Raw genomic sequence first — 23,522 nt, forward strand, 5'->3', positions numbered from 1 at the left:
CAGTGCAGGAGGGGGAAGGTTACAGAGTAATTACCTCCCCTCCCCTGGCTCTCTTTAGGATGGAATGAATGCCCTCCACTCTGCAGCTCAGAGCAATGGCGTGCGCATCGTGGACCACCTCATTCAAGATCTGGACCTGGAGGACCTGGACCAGCCTGATGAGGTGTGTTATCACTGTGGGTCTCAAATAAACCCCACTAAATTGCACTGTCTTCCTGTCCCTGCTGGAACTGCCAGAGCAGCCGGCACAGATGGACCCGGCCCTGTAGCTGACCCCTCCCGCACTCTGGCAGACCACAGAGCAGAAGGCAGTTATCGGTGCTGGTGGTGGCCTTGACCCCTGCATGTGGGCAGGGCAGGAAGTAATGAAGAAGCACTCTCTACTCCCTCATCCTGGCCACGGGATGGACAGCATCCACCCTGTGTGGGTGTCTGTATCTTACTCTGTGATGCCTGGCCTTTTGGGAATGTACTTGACCCAAGGCGGTGCTGTGATGAGCCATGGAGTATACAGCAATTGCACCATACTTGTCTCTATTTTTTTCTTTTCATAAGAAGTATGGTAATAATAATAACAGCTACAGTGGCTCTAGTGGTAAAGAACCTGCCTACAATGCAGGAGACATAAGAAATGCGGGGGTTTGAGCCCTGGGTCGGGAAGATCCCCTAGAGAGGGCATGGCAACCCACTCCAGTATTCTTGCCTGGAGAATCTCCATGGACAGAGGAGCCTGGTGGGCTGCATACAGTCCATGGGGTCGCAGAGCTGGGCATGACTGAAGCAACTACGCACCACTTATTGAATGTTTATCAGTGTGCTTGGCCCAGAGGAAAGCTGTGTCCACACATTATCTCAGTGAGAGGTCTAGAGCTCAGCACATATGGATGCTTAACAAATCATTGCTGAATGACTTAAACTGTTAATCCCCATAGTAATCCTATAATGAAGAAATATCTTTATTTATATTTGAGGAAGTCAAGGCTCAGAGACACTAAGTACCTGGTCTGAGGTCCCCAAACTGGAAGGTGGCAGAGCCAGGCTTGAATTCCGCTCTGGTGAGTCCAGCCACCGTGCTGTACTGTCCCCCTTCTCAGAGGACCGTGGGCACTGCCCATGCGCTAGGGAGCAGCCCTTTCCAGGCTTTCTCACAAGGCAGTGCCCTCTGTGGGGTGGGCATCTGGATTTCAAATGGGACCTCCTCTTCACTGTGCCTGTTGAACTTCATTCTCCATTGAAGACTCTCTAGAAGTTAATCAGTAACATTCATTTTATTTCATCTCTTTTAGGAAACTTTCACATTTTTTTTTACCTCAATCTTAAAAATAATAACAAAAGCTTTTGACAAATGAAGTCTATACCTTTCTTTACTTCCTCTAAGTACGACTGAGCAACCATACATTTTATAGCCTGGAGCAGACAGACTTGGCTGAGGTCTGGGCGTATATTAAATATGAGGGTTGAGCAAGTCCTGCAACTGCTGAAGTCCTCAGTGCTTGCCTCTGGGCAATGGGGAGAATAAAACCTATTTCACGGTGGCACCAAGGCATGATTTTGAGGGATGTCTTGACCTCCATGTCTCTTTAGATCAGCAATATCTCCATTCTTTGATGTAAATGATTTTCATACTTCCTCAGTCTTATGTACAGATACCTCTGCCTGTGAGCCAAATGGCAAGCCATTCTCCCACCCCTTTCCAATCGGACACCAACCCTAAGCCATTCCCATGTAGCAACATCAAAGCAGCCATTGCAGGGATGCTTAAATGAGTTAATGATGACAGAACACTCAGCAAAGAGCCTGGCACAAGGTCAGTGCTCACTGAATGGTAGTTGTTATAACAATTATTATAGGGTGTCTTGTTTCCTCAGACTGACAACCATCATCAAACAGCATTTGATGTCAGGATGAAGAAGTCAGACACTCCAGTTTGATCCATGCTAACTAGGAGTGTGGCCTACGATTGAATTCCATTCAAATCAGCAGATGTGTGTTCACAGCTGGTTTTGTAAGAGACACAGGACTGTCTTCCTTTTCAGTGGGCTCTAGAGACAGCTGTGTGTGGGGAAGATCAGACAGGTTGAGGGGGCTCAATGACCAAAGCAGGTTTACGGGGCGCCTTCCCCATTTCTGCAGCTTCTGCTGGGCTTCCTGTCTGTTATCTCTTTAGCTGGCTCTAAGTTTGCCCTGTCCCACTCCTCTCCCTCCAACTCTGACCATTTGTTGGGGAAAAGGCTGAAGAACCCTGACTATGCAGAGCCAGGTGTTCAGCTGAAAGATCCTAAAACGAAGCTGCAATGAGAACCATATGCAGAATGAACAAATCATGAGTCCCCTGGGTCATCTAGGGAGCGGAGTCTCTGAGTCCCATTCCTAAAGAAACCTGGGACAGTCTGTCCTTTTTCTGAGATCTGTGAGTGGGGTCAAGGATATTAGCCAAAGCCAGTGGGAACTGGGATCCAGAGCTCAGGGTCCGCTAATTTCATTGTTGGTACCACATTTGTATTTGCTTAAAGGTACTGTGGAGCTCATGAAATTCACTGAATGGAAAAGACTGCTCCGCCTTCGCAACTGCCTTTCTTGCCCAGTTTCTTATCCACAGAAAGTGACTGAGAGCCTGTACACCTGCCCAGAGTTACTAATCCTTCTCATTAGCCTTGGAGGGAACTCCAAAAGCTCACAAGGAAAGCCCAACAGGGAGGAGGTTTTTATTAATCAAATGGATGTAAGTAGGCCCAGAAGAGATTGGGTAGGACGGCAGAGATGGAAAGCACCGGAAAATATTTTGAGGTTTCTCCCAATTCTGTAGCTCTAAAAAATATGTGGCCCCTCCAGAGGAGAGAGATTAGAGCAGCCAGGAGAAGTTAAGGGTTAAGCAGTCCAGATATTTTGACTCTATGTGTAACTTCCACCCAGTGATCAAAAATAAGTACTCAGACCAAAAAGTTTGGAGAGGGAGGGACACTGAAGGGAAGGGCCTCAGAGGCCACTCATGTATCTTTGGATATTTACAAAGTCTGGTGGTACAACATGAGGTTGGTTCCAGCTGTGTAAAGAGAGGAACTTCCATTGGTTTAAAGGAATCTTTACAGGAAGTCTCTAGAGGTCCAAACGCAAAGAAACTCATCCTTGTTGAGAAGGCTGGAGATAATGAGCATGAGGGTCTGAGAAGACAGCTTCTTCTGTGGACCTGTGGGCCACACCTCACAGCCTTGAAAGTGAAGTCGCTCAGTCGTTTCCGACTCTTTGCGACCTCGTGGACTATAGCCTACTAGACTCCTCCATCCATGGGATTCTCCAGGCAAGAATACTGGAGTGGGTTGCCATTTCCTTCTCCAGGAGATCTTCCCAACACAGGGATCAAGCCCGGGTCTCCCGCATTGCAGGCAGACGCTTTACCATCTGAGCCACCAGGGAAGCTCAAGTGTTTCTCTTCTAACTAGGCAGAAAGGCCCCACCAAGATTTCATCAAACCTGTTGCCTCTCGTCTGGGGAGAACTGACCCAGCGGCTCCCATTCACAGCAGTTCCATGACTTCAGAAGCAACGCACTGCTCTTCCAGCACTTTCTGCTGAATGTTCTCTTTCTCTCTCAAATATCCAGTTATGTAGGGACCCACTGCTTTCCCCTTTTGCTGAATTCAGCTGCGAATTCCTCATAGCAGGTTGGACTTTGGGCTGTTTGTGAAACTTTTACTCAACTTGGTAACTTGTCAAATAACCCTGCTGCTGCAAAGTCGTTTCAGTCGTGTCTGACTCTGTGCGACCCCATAGACGGCAGCCCACCAGGCTCCCGCGCCATTTTTTTTTTTTTTTTGGCCTGCGCAGTTTGAGGATCTTAGGTCCCCTACCAGGAAAGGAACCAGCAGGGAGTGAAAGCTAGAGCCCAAACCACTGGACCCCCTGGGAATAGCCAAAGCTCCAATTTTAAACAGGACACGGCTATGAATTTCTCAAACGGCAGAATATTCCAGAGTGTACATCTTGGACGTGCACGGTACAGACAGACAAAACACCTGTGCGCCCACCACGCAGTTCAAGAAAAAGGAAACTGGCAAACTTTGAAAACCCTCAACCCACCGAAGGGAGGAACCACGGTCATGAATTTTGTGCCAGTCACTTGCTATTTTTTTTTTTTTTTTCTTTTTCAACTTAACAGCAAAGTCTGTAACAAATCAAATTCACACATACACAAAACATCTGAAACCCGGGTCTCCGCTCGGTGCGGCGTGTGAACGCCAGCCAGCCCGCCCGCCGCTTCGCCCCGTAGTGCTGACACAGGGGCGCTGCGTGGAGACAGCTTTCCCGAGCGGAGAGGCCGCCCACTTGCCTTATTTGCATACTCACCGTGCACTGCACACCATACACGTTTAAAATTATAAAACTTCAAATTTTCTTTTACCTATGTGTTCTGAAATTAGACCGTTCTTTACAGAGTAATCTAGAAATTTTTGTTCAGGCACTGGCTCTAGGTGTTAGCTAGTCACTCTCACTGTTCTAGGAGTTTCTGTTACCCGAGCTGTGAATTGCAAGGCTGTAGGTTATACTCTGGTTTCTCTTCAAACCGTATAAATCTTTCGCCTTTTACTAAAGATTTCCGTGGAGAGGAACAACTCTGAGTCTAAAACTAATTTTTTGAGGCCTTGTTTTCACAAGGCTACTTATACTGGTTAATGAAAGACTTGTTGGGTTTGGTTATAAAGTGTTTGTACCTGTGATAGTACAAATCCAGGTTTGTGAAGGGGAAAAATCTTATGGAGAAAAAGATGGAAAAAAAGGTAGATTACTCCAGTACTCTCTTCTGAAAATCCCAAGTGAATAATTGTTGTAGGTTACAATCCATGGGGTTGCAAGCAAAGAGTAAGATACCACTGAGCCACTTATGGAAGTAAGGCTGTTAAACTGTATGTTTTTCTGTTGGTTTTGGGGGAGTATAGTGTAATCCCCGGTTATTAAAGTGAGAATTGTATACATGTTATCTTTAATTCAGCCAGTTTGTTTTGTTGATGAGTTAGTACTTTGCATCAGATGGTCAAATTATTGTAATTTCAGTTTTAGCACCAGTCCTTCCAGGGAAAATTCAGGACTGGTTTTTTTTTTAACATGGAATGGTTAGATTTTCTTATTAACAGACTCAAGAGCCTTTCTCAACACATTAGTTAAAAAACATCAGTTTTTCAGTGCTTAGCTTTCTTATATAGTTCAGTTCTCACATCCATACATGATTATTGGGGAAAGCATATGTTTGACTAGATGGACCTTTGTTGGCAAGGTTAGTGTCTCTGCTTTGTAATACGTTATATCTTTTCTTCCGAGGAGCGAGCGTCTTTTAATTTCATGGCTGCAGTCACCATCTGCAGCGAATTTGGAGCTTGCCCCCCACACCCCAAAATTTTTGGACTGCTTCCCCATATATTTGCTCTGAAGTGATGGGACCAGAAGTCATGATCTTAGTTTTCTGAATGTTGTTTTAAGCCAACTTTTTCACTCTCCTCTTTCACTTTCATCAAGAGGCTTTTGAGTTCCTCTTCACTTTCTGCCATAAGGGTGGTGTCATCTGCATATCTGAGGTGATTGATATTTCTCCCGGCAATCTTGATTCCAGCTTGTGCTTCTTCCAGCCCAGCGTTTCTCATGATGTACTCTGCATATAAGTTAAATAAGCAGGGTGATAACATACATCCTTGACCTACTCCTTTCCTGATTTGGAAACAGTCTGTTGCTCCATGTCTAACTGGTGCCTCTTGACCTGCATACAGATTTCTCAGGAGGCAGATGGTATTCCCATCTCTTGACGAATTTTTCCATAGTTCATTGTGATCCACAGTCAAAGGCTTTGGCGTAGTCAATAAGGTCGAAGTAGATGTTTTTCTGGAACTGTCTTGCTTTTTCGATGATCCAGTGGATGTGGGCAATTTGATCTCTGGTTCCTCTGCCTTTTCTAAATCCAGCTTTTCTAATCACAAGTGATTAATGAGAAAGCGTATGTTTGTTTTCCTTATTTGAATACCAGACCACCTGACCTGCCTCTTGAGAAACCTATATGCAGGTCAGGAAGCAACAGTTAGAACTGGACATGGAACAACAGACTGGTTCCAAATAGGAAAAGGAGTACGTCAAGACTGTATATTGTCACCCTGCTTATTTAACTTATATGCAGAGTACATCATGAGAAACGCTGGGCTGGAAGAAGCACAAGCTGGAATCAAGATTGCTGGGAGAAATATCAATCACCTCAGATATGCAGATGACACCACCCTTATGGCAGAAAGTGAAGAGGAACTCAAAAGCCTCTTGATGAAAGTGAAAGAGGAGAGTGAAAAAGTTGGCTTAAAGCTTAACATTCAGAAAACGAAGATCATGGCATCTGGTCCCATCACTTCATGGCAAATAGATGGGGAAACAGTGCCAGACTTTATTTTTGGGGGCTCCACAATCACTGCAGATGGTGATTGCAGCCATCAAATTAAAAGACTCTTACTCCTTGGAAGGAAAGTTATGACCAACCTAGATAGCATATTGAAAAGCAGAGACATTACTTTGCCAACAAAGGTCCGTCTAGTCAAGGCTCTGGTTTTTCCAGTGGTCATGTATGGATGTGAGAGTTGGACTGTGAAGAAAGCTAAACGCTGAAGAATTGATGCTTTTGAACTCTGGTGTTGGAGAAGAGTCTTGAGCGTAACTTGGACTGCAAGGAGATCCAACCAGTCCATCCTAAAGGAGATCAGTCCTGGGTGTTCATTGGGAGGTCTGATGCTAAAGCGGAAACTCCAATACTTTGGGTACTTCATACAAAGAGTTGACTCATTGGGAAAGATCCTGATGGGGATTGGGGTCAGGAGAAGAAGGGGATGACAGATGGCTGGATGGCATCACCAACTCGATGGACATGAGTCTGAGTAAACTCCGGGAGTTGGTGATGGACAGGGAGGCCTGGTGTGCTGTGATTCATGGGGTCGTAAAGAGTCGGACATGACTGAGCGACTGAACTGAGCTGAACTCAATCTTTCTTGATGAGCAGTTAGTTATGTGTGAAGTTGATGGGGGTTTTGATTATTTTAGGGGCTGGTTAGTTAAATAATTTCAGAAAGAAAACGTGGTTATTGTTTTTTCTTTTGTATCAAGTTTGAAGTCCAGGGTGTATTTTATGATTGAAATGTTTTAATTGGGACTGTTTTGTTTTTAAAATGCTCAACCAGATTGTAACTAAAAAGAAGCCAGCTCAAAGTATAATAGACTATAGATCTTATTCTCCCTTCATGGCTTTAGGGCTGGATTGTCTGTTTTACTTATTACAGGTTTGGTTATTAGAATAATGTTTTTCTTGTTGAGACTGTGTAAGGCTTGCTTTCCCTAAGAATGAAATGGAGTCACAGATTTCTTAGGGCAGGCAGGTGTAATAATTTGTCCCCAAAGCGAGTGTACCCATTTATACTTCCGCCAATCACCTATGCATATTCCCATTGTTTCTCAGCCTTACTGGGCCTTGGTATATTCAGGTTTTAAATTTCGCCATCTGGTAGTCAAAAAGTTATTATATCTTAGTTTTAAGGTACATTTCTTTAATTACTAATGAGGTTGAACATCTTTTTAAAGATGTTTTGGGCATTCATGGTATCTCTTTCATGAAATGCATGTACTTGTCTTTTGCTGCAATGTCATTTTCTAAGTGGTTGTAGTTTTTGATACAGACTCTAGAGACTTTATTTTTTAAGTAAGACTTTGGTTTTTATTTATTTATGGCTGCACTGGGTCTTCATTGCCACTCGGGCTTTCCCTAGTTGCTGCAAGCAGGGGGCTACTCTCCTGTTGCAGCTTCTGATTGCAGTGGCTTCTCTCAGTTGCAGAGCACTGACTTCAGGCACGCTGGCTTCAGATGTTGTGAATTGCAGGCTCTAGAGCACAGACTCAGTAGTTGTGGCACACAAGCTTAGTTGCCCCATGGCAGGCAGCATCTTCCCAGATGGAAGATTCCATTCCACAGGGATGGAACCTGAGCCCCTGCACTGGCAGGCACATTCTTAACCACTGGGTCACCAGGGACGTCCTCCAGAGTCTAAATACATACTCTTTGCTGGTTATGTGGTGCAATTTCCTTCTCCCAGTTTAAGGCTTCCCTGTCCAACTTTTTTAGTCTCTTCTGGTGAACTGGTCTAAATTTTAATATTGTCAGATTGATCTTATTTTAAAAAATTGTATTCTGATTTTTTGCTTTTGTGTGTGTTTAATATTTCTTTGCCTAGTTATTAAATTCTATATCTTTATATTATATATATATATGTAATTTTTTTCTCTTTTCTTTTTGGCCATACTGCACAGTATGCAGAACTTCCTCTGTGTGCTGTGCTTAGTTGCTCAGTCATGTCCAGAGCCTTGTGACCCCATGGACTATAGCCCGCCAGACTCCTCTGTCCATAGAGATTCTCCAGGCAAGAATACTGGAGTGGTTTGCCATGCCCTCCTCCAGGGGATCATCCCAACCCAGGGATTGAACCCAGGTCTCCCGCAGTGCAGGCAGATTCTTTACCATCTGAGCCACCAGGGCAGTACAGAACTTCCTCTACCAGGAATTAAACCTGTGCCCCCTGCAGTGGAGGTGGGGAGTCAACCGCTGGACCACCAAGGAAGTCCTGTATCTTTTAAAGTTATGCTTTTCATATTTAAGTTCTTGATTCTTCTGGAACTGAATTTTTGTGCAGTAAGTCCTCTACATATGAACCTTCATGTTGTGAGCTTTCAAAGAGGCAAATGTGTGTTCACATGTCCAGTCACATACGCTGACTCACGTGTCTGGCGTACATTGTCATGTGTGTGCATCCTCTACAAATGGTTGTGCTTTTGTGTACTTTACTGAATAGTGCTATGTAGAGTACAGTAGTACAGTAGCTTTCTTTCAAGCCCAGGATGTCCGGAGGCAAAGGTAACAGCAGTGGTGATGTAGCCGAAACTAGCATACTTTTCATGGTACTAAACTGTGAGATTAAAAATGTTTTCTTTATTTTTTGTTTTGTTATGTATTATTCATGTGGAAAATGTTATAAACCTATATGCTACTGCTGCTGCTAAGTCACTTCAGTTGTACAGTACTATATAGCCAACTGTGTTATTGGGTACCTAGGCTAACTTTGCGGGACTTATGAACAAACTGGACTTAAACGAATGTGCTCTCAGAATGGAACTCATTTGTATGTGAGGGACTTATATGGTGTGAAGTGCGGGTCACTTTTATTTCCGACAATCACCCAGCACCATTTATTTATTGCTGTCTCTTCCCCACTGATCTGCAGTGACAGCTCTGACAGACATCAGCTTTCCTTGCAAGAGTGGGAATGTTTCTGTGCTCACTGTTTGTTTCTTCAAACCACTCTACTGTGGTGTGATTGACCTACAAAAAGCTGCACATGTTTAAGGTGTACAACCTGATGAGTCTCGAGTTAAGTATAGACCCGTGAAATCGTTACCACAATCAACGTTATAAACACTCTGGGCTCTCCATTCTGTTCCGTGGGTCCAACTTATCTATCCCTGAGCTAATATCACACATCTTAATTCCTGTGGATTTATAATAAGACGTGAAAGTGGTAGGCTTAATCCCTCTCTTTGGTTTTCTTTTCAGAGTAACTTGGCTATCCTTTGTTCTTCCAAATATGTTTAGAATAGCCTTCTGATTTCCATGAAAATTCCTACTGGGGATTTCACTGGTGGTCCCATGGTTAAGACTTCTGCCAATGCAAGGAAGGGATGCAGGTTTCTATCCTTGGCCGTAAGCTAAGATCCCACATACCTCATGGCAAAAAAAAAAAAAAAAAAAAAGGTAAAACAGAAGCCATATTATAACAAATTCAATAAAGACAAAAAATGGTCAACATTAAAAAAAAATCTTAAAAAAAAAAAGAAAATCCTATGGGATGTGAATTTATTTATTTAATTAAATACGTTATTTATTTTTGGCCATATTGCCTGGCATGTGAGATCTTAGTTCCCCAACCAGGGACGAAGCCCCAGCCCTTGGCAGTGAAAGCATGGAGTCCTAACCACTGGACCACCGAGGAGTTTTCATAATTTGAATTTACTATCTAACTACATAATTTTTTTAAAACTCCTTTTCTGATATTTTTTTCTCTTTTATTATTGAACAGTTAGCATATACAACGTTGATCTTATATAATATGAAGTAGAAATGATAGTGGACCTCTTTTGCTTATGCCTGATCTTAAAGAAATGCTTTGAAATATTTCTGCATTGAATATGATGTTTATTTTAAGTATTAGATAACTTTTATCGAGTATTTGCTTATACTCTCTGTTTACTTAAGTTTTGCTGCATCTATTAGGGTGATCATGTGCTTTCTTCTTTTAAATTGTTAATGTGGTGAGTGACATTGATTTCCAAATGTTGAGCCAATTTTGCATTTCTGGGATAAATTTGTCTTAGGCTGCTATGACAAAACACTATAAACCGGGTGACAGCTGAGACTTCTTTCTCACAGCTTGGGAGGTTGTAAGTCCGGAGTCAGGATGCCAGCACGGGGCTGGTTCTGGTAAGGGTCGTCCTCCAGGTTGCAGACTGTTGACTTCTTGTATCCTCACAGGGCAGAAAAGAGAGCCAGCTAGCACTCTGGCCTCCTCTTATTTATAAGGGCACTAATCCCATCCGTGAGGGCTCTACCCTCATGGCCTAATTACTCTCAAAGTCCCTGTCTCCTAATTCATCTCACTGGGTTTAGGGTTTCAACATATGAACTTGGTGGGAGGGGACACAGACTTTCAGCCCACTGGAAAACCCAACTTGGTTATATTATTGATTTATTTTAATTTTTATTGCTTTTTAAATTTTTATTGCTTTACAGTGTTGTATTAGTTTCTACCCTACAGTAAAGGGAATCACTATATATGTGTGTATATATATATATTTTTGTTGTTCAGTTGCTCAGTTATGTCTGACTCTTTGTGACCCCATGGACTGCAGCACGCAAGGCTTCCCTGCTACTGATGCTAAGTCACTTCAGTCGTGTCTGACTCTGTGCTACCCCGTAGACGGCAGCCCACCGGGCTCCCCCATCCCTGGGATTCTCCAGGCAAGGAGTGGGTTGCCATTTCCTTCTCCAATGCATGAAAGTGAAAAGTGAAAGTGAAGTTGCTCAGTCGTGTCCAACTCTTCGCGACCCCATGGACTGCAGCCTACCAGGCTCCTCTGTCCATGGGATTTTCCAGGCAAGAGTACTGGAGTGGGGTGCCATTGCCTTCTCCGCAAATAACCCTGCAGTAAACTTAAAAATGAAAAATAATTTTAATGAATAACTGCAACACCTTAGACTTATTCATGTGCAAACAATTTAAATGCATTGAATTAAGACATATTAGGTTAAGTACACATTAAGCTAATACAGGAAAAAAAAAAAGGAACAGAAATTCTGAACCCTTCTCATTTTTGCTAATTAAGAAAGGGATTTAGGATACTGAGTTGTGGTTGTCTGGGGTCTGAAGCCTGAGGTGCTGACACCAGGCTCCACAGTTCTCCAGGCAGAAAATCTCCCTGCCTTACAGTGAGGACAGTCTCCGTTCTTGGAGACAGCTGCACTGGGTAGAGGCCCACTCAAACATAATTTAAAAGGGTTGGGTGGTTAAAAAATGAAAGTAGACACAATAAACTATATTAAAAAAAACTCACGTTTTCAAACTTCTTATTTTGCTTAGAATATGTACTAGAGATGGGAGAAAAGATTTGTATCTCATTTTACTGTCAGCTGGTCTTTATGCTACCTTTTGATACGTTTATAAGATACAGACTACTTTAAATGTCCTTATTTTGTGTAATTTGGCTTTCACTTTTTTTTTTTTTTTTTTGATGATAACCTTTTTTAAAGAGCATCCAAAGTTCGAAGCAATGGCTGTTTTGTTAGGGAGGAAAAATGTTTTATCTTTGATAACCTCCCACTTATCAGACTAGACTTTCTCTGTGGGTGGGTCCTCTGTCACTTTGTTTAACCATGCAGAAATGCAAGACTTTGTAGCAACCAAGGATAACATAGTAAGGCCATTTTAAGGTTGAACAGACTCCTAATATTTCCAGCAGTGTTTTTCCCCAGATTGCTAAATATGTATTAGTGAGAATTCTTTCTGTTATGAGTGACAAAAATCCAGTTTAATCTGGAAAAAACATTGAAGGTAGTTTATGAACTCCTAACTAAAGAGTTTGAGGGTGTATCTCACTGGCTGCAGGCATGGCTAGATTCAGCTCCCGCCCAACTCTTAGCTGTTTCTGTTGGCATTTTTACAAAAGTATTTGTTTATTTGGCTGTGCCGGGTCTTATTTGCAGTATGTGAGATCTTTACTTGCAGCATGTGAACTCTTAGTTGCGGTATGTGGGGTCTAGTTCCCTGACCAGAGATGGAACCCGGGCTCCCTGCACTGGGAGCATGGAGTCTTAGCCCCTGGGCCACAAGGGAAGTCCCTCTGTGGGCATTACTGAGAAGCATACTCTCCACGTAGTGGGAAGGATGGCTGCTAGCAGCCTCAAGTCTAAATTCTTACGAATAGTGTTATGGATTTTGATTCATAAGAAAGAAAATTTCTCCCTCATCAAATATTCATCGAATATATAAATATTTATATTTATCATCAAATATATAAATCACAATAATTCTGTTTGGCCCTGCCTGAAACATGTGCCCAATCCTGAACCAATTCCTGTGACCATGGGTTATATGATCGTGGCAGGTAAAGCCTGGCCATTGACAGCAGTAAATGGGCTAAATTAACGGTTGTGTGTGTGTGTGTGTGTGTGTGTGTGTGTGTTGGCAGGGAGAGGGGCAGGGGAGCGGTTCTCCCAAGGAAAAGCAAAGACACAAGCAGCAGATGTCCACGCGCAGACAGAACACCGTCACGTGTTATTCATGCCCTTTGTGCATAAAGGGCTAACAAATCACCTTTCCTTTCTGCATGAGAATTTAAACCTCAGTTAACTTTCTGGCTCTGTGTCTCTACAAACAAAAGTACAATATTAACTCTTACTAAGCAGCATTGCTTATGATAAAAATGATTCCTGATCGGTAAGCTGCATCTGGACTTGGAGGAACTACAGATGAATTGTGAATGCCAGAGGAGAAACCATACTTTGGGCATCTCTGAGTTCAGTGACTTCTTTTCTTCTGTTCCAGGGCATTAGCCACCATTTCTTATCACCTGCCTCCCCAACCACAGGCACAAACTCAAACTGAGTTACGTACCCCCACATATCACCAATTTGGTTATTGCATTTCATTACAATCACTTGCATATTTGCTCATCTTCCTTAACGGACTCTGAGCTTCCTGAGGATAGGGTGTCATATTTTTTATCTTGGCCACTTTTGCTTAGGACAATATCTAAGATATATATATATATATAAATGCTTAATAATTGTTAATAGTTGTTGAATAAATGAGTGACTAATTTGTAAGAATGTGTGACTAAATGTTTTCATCTAATATATAATCAGCGTTTCTCATCTTTCTTTTTGTGATTGGTTTATATGGATCTTTGTTGGCGCTCTCTGCAGGTATTTGTATAAGCTGGACACAATCATTCTGTCATTTCCCAAAAGCTGTTGATGGCTCATGGGGCTTCCCAGGTGGCTCAGTGGTAAAGAATCCACCTGCCAAGTAGGAGATGAACCCTGGGTGGGGAAGATCCCCTGGAGAAGAAATGGCAACCTATTCCAATAATTGCCTGGGAAATCCCATGGATAGAGGAGCCTGGTGGGCTATAGTCCATGGATTCAAACAGAGTTGGCCATGACTTACTGACTAAACACCAGTTTGTGGCTCAAGACTAGAGCTTTATCTCCAATTATGGATCTAGTCTCACAAGCAGCAAAAGTGGGCACCAAGCATTCTCTGTCTTTTTGCTTTGTCCTTTCTTGGTGATTCAATGAGGACAGAATTTCAGACTTTGAAGGGCTAGAGATATAGGTCTAATTGGCAACATATTTGGCTCAAAAATATAAATAAGGTGAATTTTTGGTGCCTGTTTGTTACTCTGGCATGTATAGAGTCCCATAGGACTGATCCATACATACTTTTCTGGAAGCCATTTACTATTTTAGCACTTTTCCTTCCTTTTTCTTTGAGTTGTTGGAGAATCATGAGCTATTATCTCAAGCAAACAGTAAGCATTACTTTTTATTATCTTACATTAGCAGGAGATCAGATAACAAATCTCAGATTCAGGGAACTTCTTATAAAGAGTCTTGTGTCTTGCTTTTAACATTTCAAACATCTTGCTAAGCTTTTGGTTAACAACATAGCAGGCCAATTTGTGAATGTTTTCTTTAGTTGACGAAAATACTTCTGCTGCCCACCAAGTTGGCCACCCCAACTTGTTTTCCTGCTTTTAAATATCTCAGGTTAGAAAATTGAGTTTTTCTATAGGTGTTTCACTGTTCTTTCAATAGCCAAATGACGTTTTGGCTATCGAAAATGCAGTCTCCCTTTGCAATGTGAAAATTTGGAGAAATTACCATAATCAGAAGATTCTACCCTTGAACTTTCCTCCCTAACAAATCACACCTAAACATCTGTCTTAAGCTGTATTCTCTGGATAATTCCTAATTTCTCCATCCTACATCATACAGACCTGTTCTCAAGAGTTTTCCTGTTGATCCTTAGTGAATGTCAAAGAGAAGTATATGAGCAGGCATCTGAGCCACCAGGGAAGCCCCATTAACAAGCAGGGAGGGCCTGAAAAGAAGCAGTTGATACAATGTCATGTCTCAAGACAAGACTTGTCATGTCAAGACTTCCCTGGTGGCTCAGATGGTAAAGTGTCTGCCTACAATGCAGAAGACCCGGGTTCAATCCCTGGGTCGGGAAGATCTCCTGGAGAAGGAAGTGGCAACCCACTCCAGTATTCTTGCCTGGAAAATCCCATGGACAGAGGAGTCTGGTAGGCTATAGTCCATGGGGTCGCAAAGAGTCGGACATGACTGAGCGACTTCACTTTCTTTCTTTCATGTCTCAATGAGTCATGTAAATATTAAACCCTGGAGAATGTCTGCTTCAAGCATTTTTATCAGTAAGGCAAGGCTTACTGAGTGATATGCAGATGACTCAGATGAGGTCTGGCACAAAATCAGCTTCTCAATAAATAGCTGAGTGAAAGACCTGTTGCATAAATGCAGAAAGTTGGTAAAAATGTTCCATTTGAAAGGGAAGATGGTCTGGCTGTAAGGCGGGGCCTTCCCCAGACGCTTAGGAAAGGCCATGTCTGAACGTACGTACCTCCCTGCCCCGGTGAAAATGATTCTGTGCTGATGGAGTTTGGGGCGAAAACTCAGAACTGGATCTGGTTTGAAGTGAGAGAGGTTGTTATGACCTGCCTCTAAGAAGAGCCCAGAATGCCATGACCAGAATCACCACCTTGGCCTTCTTGCCCTCCTCAAAATGCTCCCCACTTGGCCAGTTGTCTTGTGTGTTTAATAAGTGTGTAATAATACTGGCATTTGTGACTGATTTTCAGAAGGGAAGAAAACCATTTCTTATGGCGGCAGAGAGGGGCCACGTCGAAATGATAGGAACACTTCTCTTCCTTAATCTGCATACTGCAGAAAAGGACAAGGTGAGATGGAAGTTTATTTTTTCACCAAGGACTAGAGAAAGGGAAGTGGCAGTTGAGGTATAGATTTGGCAATGGCATTCTGGTGAGCAGTTGAGTTCTTCACTTGTTACTACAGTCGGAAAGATCATGGGATATCCCAATGAAATCAACCCACTTTTTCAGTGGACTGTCCGAATCACCAATTTTGCTCCATAAATGTCTGAAATCAGAGGACTACATGGAATTTTCTACTGTCACCCAGTTGTTCTTTTCTTGCCCTGAGATCTTCTGGGGACTCCAGTCCCACCTGACCAGGGAAGGAAACACCGAGTGGATGTCCATGTGCTTGTGCATGTCTTTGATGCTTTTTTTAAGGAGCAATTCCTAGATGTGAAAGTGTGGGTCAAAGAGTGCCGCACACTGTAAAACCCGTCGGGTTAATATTGCTAAAACTACCTCCCAGAAGTCTTGCGACAGTTTGCCTTCCCAAAAGTTATATACAATTACTTGCATTATTCCATTTTTTACTAGCAGATTAGCAGCGAAGGTAAAAAAAGAAACATGGATGGTTTGTTTCCTTCACATTCAAACAGCTATGTATTTTCAATTTAAAACTTTAAAAGTATGAATTTCACTTAAAACTATGGAAAACATGGCCAGCACTGGAGCCACAGCTTTATCCAGTGTGACCCCTGCCCCTGGAAGCCATTCTGCAGCCCTGCCTGTGGGTGCAGCATGTTCCTGGGAAGCTCTCCTGAGGGGATCTCGGTTCTAGGGGGGGAGAGCGCTGCCCTGCACCTCGCAGAAAAGCGTGGTCACAGCCCTGTGGCCAGTGCTGCTCACCCAGTCACCAGAAATACATGAGATCAATGAGGTATGTGCAGGGGCTCATACAGGTGAGCATGCGGTGCAGAAGAGGAAGAGTGAGAAGAACGGCTTTCGAGAAAGGAATGGGGGCAAACAAAAGTGTTTGTGCCACAGGCTGCAAAGTGAAGTGCAAGTCGCTCAGTCGTGTCCAACTGTTTGCGACCCCATGGACTACACAGTCCATGGATTCTCCAGGCCAGAATACTGGAGTGGGTAGCCTTTGCCTTCTTCAGGGGATCTTCCCAACCCAGGGATTGAACCCAAGTCCCCTGCATTGAAGGCGGGTTCTTTACCAGCTGAGCCATAAGGGAAGCCCACAGGGTGTAAAAGGTGATGCAGAAAGGTTCCTCCCTTTTTCTTTAAAGGAACTCACAGCGGTTCATTTGTTAATCCATTCACTTATTCACCAAAAAATATTTAATGTGTACTCTGGATAATGGTTACAGTATGAGGCAGAGAGCATCACTGACTCAATGGACCTGAATTTGAGTAAGCTCTGGGGGATGGTGGACAGAGGAGCCTACAGTGCTTGGGGTCCCAAAGAGTCAGACATGACTTAGTGACCGAACCATGACTGAACCCTGCTACGTAGAGTGTTTTCTTATTCTGGAAGCCTACAGGGCAAGATGGGCATACAATAAATATTATATTGGGTTAAATACACTAATAGATGTATATGCAGTGTGCTATGGGAACACAAAGGAAAATCTGTTTCAGAAATACCTCACACAGACGAGGTGATATATTATATGGCTCTGGGCATTCTAGTGAACACTGGTACCAGGAGACGGAGCCCAAGTGAGGGAACTGAGGCATGAAAAAGCACGGTGAGTACTGGGAACGACAGCACCGAACCTGAGGACGGCTGGGGTGGAGCAATGGGAGGCCGCGCTTACCGGGAGCAGAGACCCGGGAGGGTTTCAGGCGGCACAGAGCGGCGGGACCCCTCGCAGGCGGGGCAGGACACTGACGCTGTGCTCTGAAGGGAGGACTGGGGCCTGGAAAGCTGGAGGCGGGGCGTCCCTTCAGGTGACCCGAAATGACAGGGGCAAGGGCTCTTGGGCAGACTCTCAGGGGCAGCACACAGCCTGAGGTGGGAGGAGGAGGTAGAGGTCACAGGACTTGTGAGCAGGGGCTGGGGAGAGGGGAGACTTTCTGCCCCGCAGCTCCCTGGCTTGCACTCCCAGGACGGTGGGGTGCCCATCCCTGAGCTGTGGAGGGTGAGAGGAGGGGAGGAGGGGGAGCGCCTCAGTCACCAGGGAGTGGGCGGGCTCTCCCTGAGACTCTGGGGGAGGGGATAACTCAGGTGAGGGGAGCGGGGAGATAGAAAGCAGGCCTGGGTTCAGCGGAGAGGCTGCGGCTGCGGAGGCAGACCGTGAGTCATCTGCTCTGGGAGGTCACTTTTTAACCTCTGGGTCCACGCCTTTGGAGCTGGCTGTTTGGAGATCCAGGTGATTTGAGTCCTCTTGGACTTCATAGTAGTGATGATCAGATTGAAGTGCTTTAACTTTATGAAGATCCTAGGAATGTGATCTTCTTGAATAAAAGTTATGAATGATGCGTGAGAAACTCTAGGAGAACTGGATTCACCCAGCAAAAATCTTAGCCCTGATTGGCCTTCACAAATATAGAGATCCAGTCCTATAGTCATAGGATTTAAAGTCTTAGTCATGCTGGCCCTTTTCTATTCTAATACTTTACCACTGGAATGTGTGCACCTGGATTTAATCCACATTTTAGCTATTTTTGAGTCAGGGCACATTGAAGAAAAGTCTTTAAGTCTAACAAACTGTACTTGTAGACTGTGATAGATTTTATTTGCACAAAGTATCTAGTGATACTATTAATCCTTTGGATGAAGCCCATAAGGTACATACGGTCTTGGGCTGCCTCTGTTTTCTGACATAGGCCCTTGCCAGACCATGGAGTGACTCATGGGACTAGGCTTGAGTGTGGTGCTCTCCAAACATTCTAGGTAGCAAACTCATATCAGTAAAGAAAATGTGAGCATGTGCCTTATCACAGGTGCATTTATCATTAAATCAATATATTATAAAACATATGCCAGAAATATAAATTTTAAAGATTGAGATAAAAATAAACATAAATAGCAATTTTCATATTTTCTCTACACTGAAAGGATTATCTTATAAACATCTGATATGTTTTCCTTTGAGTTTTCTTTGTGTTCCGATGCATGCATATTTTTAGGGTCTTTCCAAAATGCCTTTAACCCTTCTTTAGCTCTTGGCCATTTAGGTTTTGTTCAGTTTTTCTTCATTATGGAAGTAAGGAAGTAATCACTGCAAATGGTGACTGCAGCCATGAAATTAAAAGACTGTTACTCCTTGGAAGAAAAGTTATGATCAACCTAGATAGCATATTGAAAAGCAGAGACATTACTTTGCCAACAAAGGTCCATCTAGTCAAGGCTATGGTTTTTCCTGTGGTCATGTATGGATGTGAGAGTTGGACTGTGAAGAAGGCTGAGCGCCAAAGAATTGATGCTTTTGAATTCTGGTGTTGGAGGAGACTCTTGAGAATCCCTTGGACTGCAAGGAGATCCAACCAGTCCATTCTGAAGGATATCAGCCCTGGAATTTCTTTGGAGGGAATGATGCTGAAGCTGAAACTCCAATACTTTGGCCACCTCATGCGAAGAGCTGACTCATTGGAAAAGACTCTGATGCTGGGAGGGATTGGGGGCAGGAGGAGAAGGGACGACAGAGGATGAGATCATTGGATGGCATCACCAACTCGATGGATGTGAGTTTGAGTGAACTCTGGGAGTTGGTGATGGACAGGGAGGCCTGGTATGCTGCAATTCATGGGGTCGCAAAGAGTTGGACACGACTGAGCGACTGAACTCAATTGAATTTATGATTGATTTCTTAGAACTCTGCTCATACTTGAAAATTTGAGGGAGGTGAAAAAATTTTACCTGCAAATTGTTTACAGTGTTTGAATACTTTATGAATATTGCATTTAACAATCAATGATGTATGACTATGTTGATTAAATATTTATTCACTTCAATTTGGTGGTTTTCTTTTGGCATTTGGAACCAACTGTTTTTTTTTTGTTGTTGTTGTTGTTAAGGTTTCAAATATTTCTTTGGTGCTTAAAAAGTCTGAAGGTCATACACTCTGTGCCTCTTGTGTCTCGTGGATGAGATGCCACAGGCCCCTACAGCTCTTTGGGTTCCTGGCTTTGGGCTCTTTACAAACCTGTTTCTGCATCACATCCTTCCACTAGGGGGCATTTCCTACCATTCTGATCTCAGTCTAGATGTCACCCAATCCAAGAAGGTTTTCTTGATCACTCACTGGAAAATAATCATCCAGTCACACTATTTCACTTCGCACTGTAGCATGCTCATTACCACTAGCTGATATTATTCTTCTAATAACATCTAGAATCTAATAGATGGATTTATTCTAAATCTGTTGATTTACTGATTTACCAGTCTACCGATCTATATATCAATTGTCCACCCCTACTGGAATGTAATGTCAGAGATATTGTCAGTCTAATCATATCCACGCCCCCACTATTTAACATAGGGTCTGATACATAATAAGTGCTCAATAAATTTTTGTGGCTTTATTGAGATGATATTGAAGATCATTGCTCACCTTTACTAGCTCATGTATTTCCCAAGTACTGTGATGGTTTCAGGAAAAGAGGTAGGATGCTGTGGTTGCCAGAATAACAGCCCCCCAAAGAGGTTCATATTAGGATCCTAGGAACCTGTAAGTTTGTGAAGTTACAGAGCGAAGGGGAATTAAGGTTGATCATCATCTGACCCTACAACGAGATTATCCAGGTGAACCTAATATAATCACAAGGATCCTTTCAAGCAGAACAATGAGGCCAGCAGGGAGGTCAGAGGGATGTAACATGAGAAGGACTGAGCACCCCATTGCTGACTTTGAAGGTAAAGGAGGGGGCTGAGAGCCAAGGGGTGTGTGTGGCTTCCACAGACTGAAAAAGGCAAAGAAATGGATTCTCCTGAAAGCCTCCCTATAGGCCTTTCTCTTCACTCAGTGAGACTCATTTCAGACTTCTGACCTCTAGAACTGTAGGATAATACATCTGTATTGTTTAAGGCACTTACATTTGTGGTAATTTGTTATTTGCAGCAATAGAAAACTAATAATATAGGTGGTTCTGTTACTGTCACAGAGGAAGACATAGAGGCCCATCCTTGAGCCTCTATGAGGCCATTTATTCAAGGTCATTCAGGCATTTAGTATCAGCTCAAGCTAGATTCCCTTTGGTTGGAGTGTGTATCAGTTCTGTGAGTATTTGTTCCACTTGCCTATCACTTTAAAACCAACCAACCCAAAGCACAGCTTAGAACCATACACTATTATCTTTAAGCTTTTCTTCTTGCAAGGACTTTTGCAAGAGGATGGGATAATCAGGGGCTTCCCAGGTGGCCGAGTGGTAAAGAATCCCCCTGCAAAGCAGGAGACACAGGAGACGTGGGCTTGATCCCTGGGTCAGGAATATCCCCTGGAGGAGGAAATGGCAACCCACTCCAGTATTCTTGCCTGGAGAATTCCATGGTCAGAAGAGCCTGGTGAACCACAGTCCGTGGGATCGCAAAGAGTTGGACACAGCTGAGCCACTAACACTTTCATGCTGTTTTGAGGTGGTACCTGCAAGGGGACAGTTACTAGTAAACAGAATGAAAGAGGGTTGAGACATTTCTGGGGCCAATAGCAAGTTCATTTCTTCTGGCTCAAGGAGAGGGTTAGCAGGGTATATAGAGAGAAGACCTGGTCCCAGTTCACTTGGTACTTCCTGGCTTTAGCTCATATTTGCCTGAGGCATGCCTAGGACCTGACTCTTTACCTAGAAGCAGCAAAGAGCACCCCCCACACAATAATAAGAAACACATTGGATTTTCTCTTTAAAAGAGTCATACGGTTTCATTGTATTCATTGATAACCATGAGAAGAACAGCAGAAAGCGAGCTGGATTCTAATGGAAATCCCTCCCTGCCTTCTCTCTCCACCTGTCTGTTACAGATCAATATCAGTGCTTTGCAGACAGCAACTCGGAATGGCCATGCATCATTGGTCAGCTTTCTTCTCAATGAGAACGTTGATCTGCACCAGAAGATGGAAGTGAGTCTATTACGATAACATGGACTTTGATCCCAGCTCTGTGAGGCTCTGTGTGCCGTAAGATGCTGCCTGCAGATACGCTGGGGAGAGGGAAGGGAAGAACAGGTGACCACAAAGGAGGAATTCTTTCTGGGAGGGCTGACCAACTCCTTTTGCAGACTGAGTTTTAATCATGAGAAATAGAATCCGAGGGCTGAATTTTAGAAAGTTGTTGCAGTTCCTGAACAAAATGAAATCTTTGTGTTTTAAATATTTATATTTGCCGCAGTTAAACTTTCTCAAGTGTCTGGAGATGCCATTCTTGTATTAAATTTATCAGTCTGGGAAAATGATGACACTGCTGTTAATAGGAAGGAGAAGGATTATTTTTCCCCCTTCGCTGACCGATTTTGTTTTTCTTTTGAAAGTCAGTCATTTGTACTGATTTAGGTTTTCTGAAGTTGGCCCTGGCAGAATTAACAAAGGCCATCTGTGCTGGAATTAGATGCTATTTTTCACTCTACTTTCATTTCTCCTCGGAGAATATTCTTTCCTCTGCTCTTGTTTAAGCCATTGCTATTTATTGTATTAACTGGAGAGAAGGGATGTGATTTAAACCAGGATTGGTAGTTTTTGGAGAATGGCACGAGAGGCTCTGAATTTGTCCGGTCTATCCAAGGATGCCCCCTGTTTCTCAGGAGGGTTTGGGGCCACAGCAAGGCTGGTAGTCCCAGCAGGAAGGGCCCTCCCTGGGATTAGGGGATCTGTTCTTTTTTTTTTCATGCTTGGTGTCATAGAGACCAGGTCCTCCCAGAGCAGAAGAGGTCTGTACGGAAAGCCTGCCCCTCCACCCCATCTGTCTCCGACTGCCCTTGCTCACCCTTGGACAGTCTGATGCACACAGCTTTAGGTCCCATCTGCCCCTCCTTTCCTCCTCCTCTGAGTACTGCTGTGTTCTTTGCTCAATCACTACACCTTTCTTCCATCCATCTACCCCTGTGGGAAGGAGGCTGGTGTTGATGTCGGAGTCAGGAAGATCTGGGTTTGAATCCTGTCTCTTCCACTTCCTAGCTCAGATGCCTCAGGAGGTGATTTAACCTCTGAATTGATAGCTTAGGTGATTCAGGATCTCCAAAGAAGAAGATTTAGCTTCTGGACCAGGTACCAGGCTTGATCACTCAAGAGCTTTTGTGTAGCAGAGTTTTATTGAAGTATAAAAAGGGACAGAGAAAGCTTCTGACATAGACATCAGAAGGGGGCAGAGAGTGACCCCCTTGCTAGTGTCAGCAAGGGAGTTATATACTTTTTAAAAACATCTGCCTACAATGTGGGGGACCTGGGTTCAATCCCTGGGTTGGGAGGATCTCCTGGAGAAGGAAATGGCAACCCACTCCGGTATTCTTGCCTGGAGAATCCCATGGATGGAGAAGCCTGGCAGGCTACAGTCCATGGGGTGGCAAAGAGTCAGACTGAGCGACTTCACTCACTCACTCACACACAGTGAATCAAAAGAATGCAAGGTTGTAAAGATCTTACTAGACCCACTCCCACAATTTACGTTTTAAGATGACAGGATTAGAACTAACAATCTAAAGATCTTACCAGACCCACTCCCATGATATACATTTTAAGGTATCAGGATTAGTCAGAAGGTTTTTCAAGGAGAAACTGTCCTCAAGCAGGATACATTGTTGTTATATAATCCTTGCTGCTGCTGCTGCTAAGTCACTTCAGTCATGTCCGACTCTGTGCGACCCCATAGACGGCAGCCCACCAGGCTTCCCCGTCCCTGGGATTCTCCAGGCAAGAACACTGAAGTGGCTTGCCATTTCCTTCTCCAATGCATGAAGGTGGAAAGTGAAAGTGAAGTCGCTCAGTCGTGTCCGACTCTTAGCAACCCCATGGACTGCAGCCTACCAGGCTCCTCCGTCCACGGGATTTTCTAGGCAAAAGTACTGGAGTGGGGTGC

General features: G+C 43.7%; 1 protein-coding gene and 1 non-coding gene across 2 annotated transcripts in view; both read left to right on the top strand.

The window, feature by feature from the left end:
* ANKDD1B (ankyrin repeat and death domain containing 1B) overlaps positions 1-23,522 on the top strand; it is a 78,999-nt gene that overhangs the window by 18,492 nt on the left and 36,985 nt on the right. The window contains 6 exon segments of the mRNA XM_061429877.1: positions 59-163; positions 15,495-15,593; positions 15,631-15,638; positions 16,358-16,402; positions 16,404-16,446; positions 21,476-21,574. Coding sequence (XP_061285861.1) covers positions 59-163; positions 15,495-15,593; positions 15,631-15,638; positions 16,358-16,402; positions 16,404-16,446; positions 21,476-21,574 — 399 coding nt within the window.
* Positions 4,540-4,655, top strand: LOC133256321 (U5 spliceosomal RNA). The gene has a single exon (XR_009739188.1). It is a non-coding gene; the product is annotated as a U5 spliceosomal RNA (small nuclear RNA).

Source organism: Bos javanicus, chromosome 10 (assembly GCF_032452875.1).
Source record: "Bos javanicus breed banteng chromosome 10, ARS-OSU_banteng_1.0, whole genome shotgun sequence".
NCBI classification, from domain to species: Eukaryota; Metazoa; Chordata; class Mammalia; order Artiodactyla; family Bovidae; genus Bos; species Bos javanicus.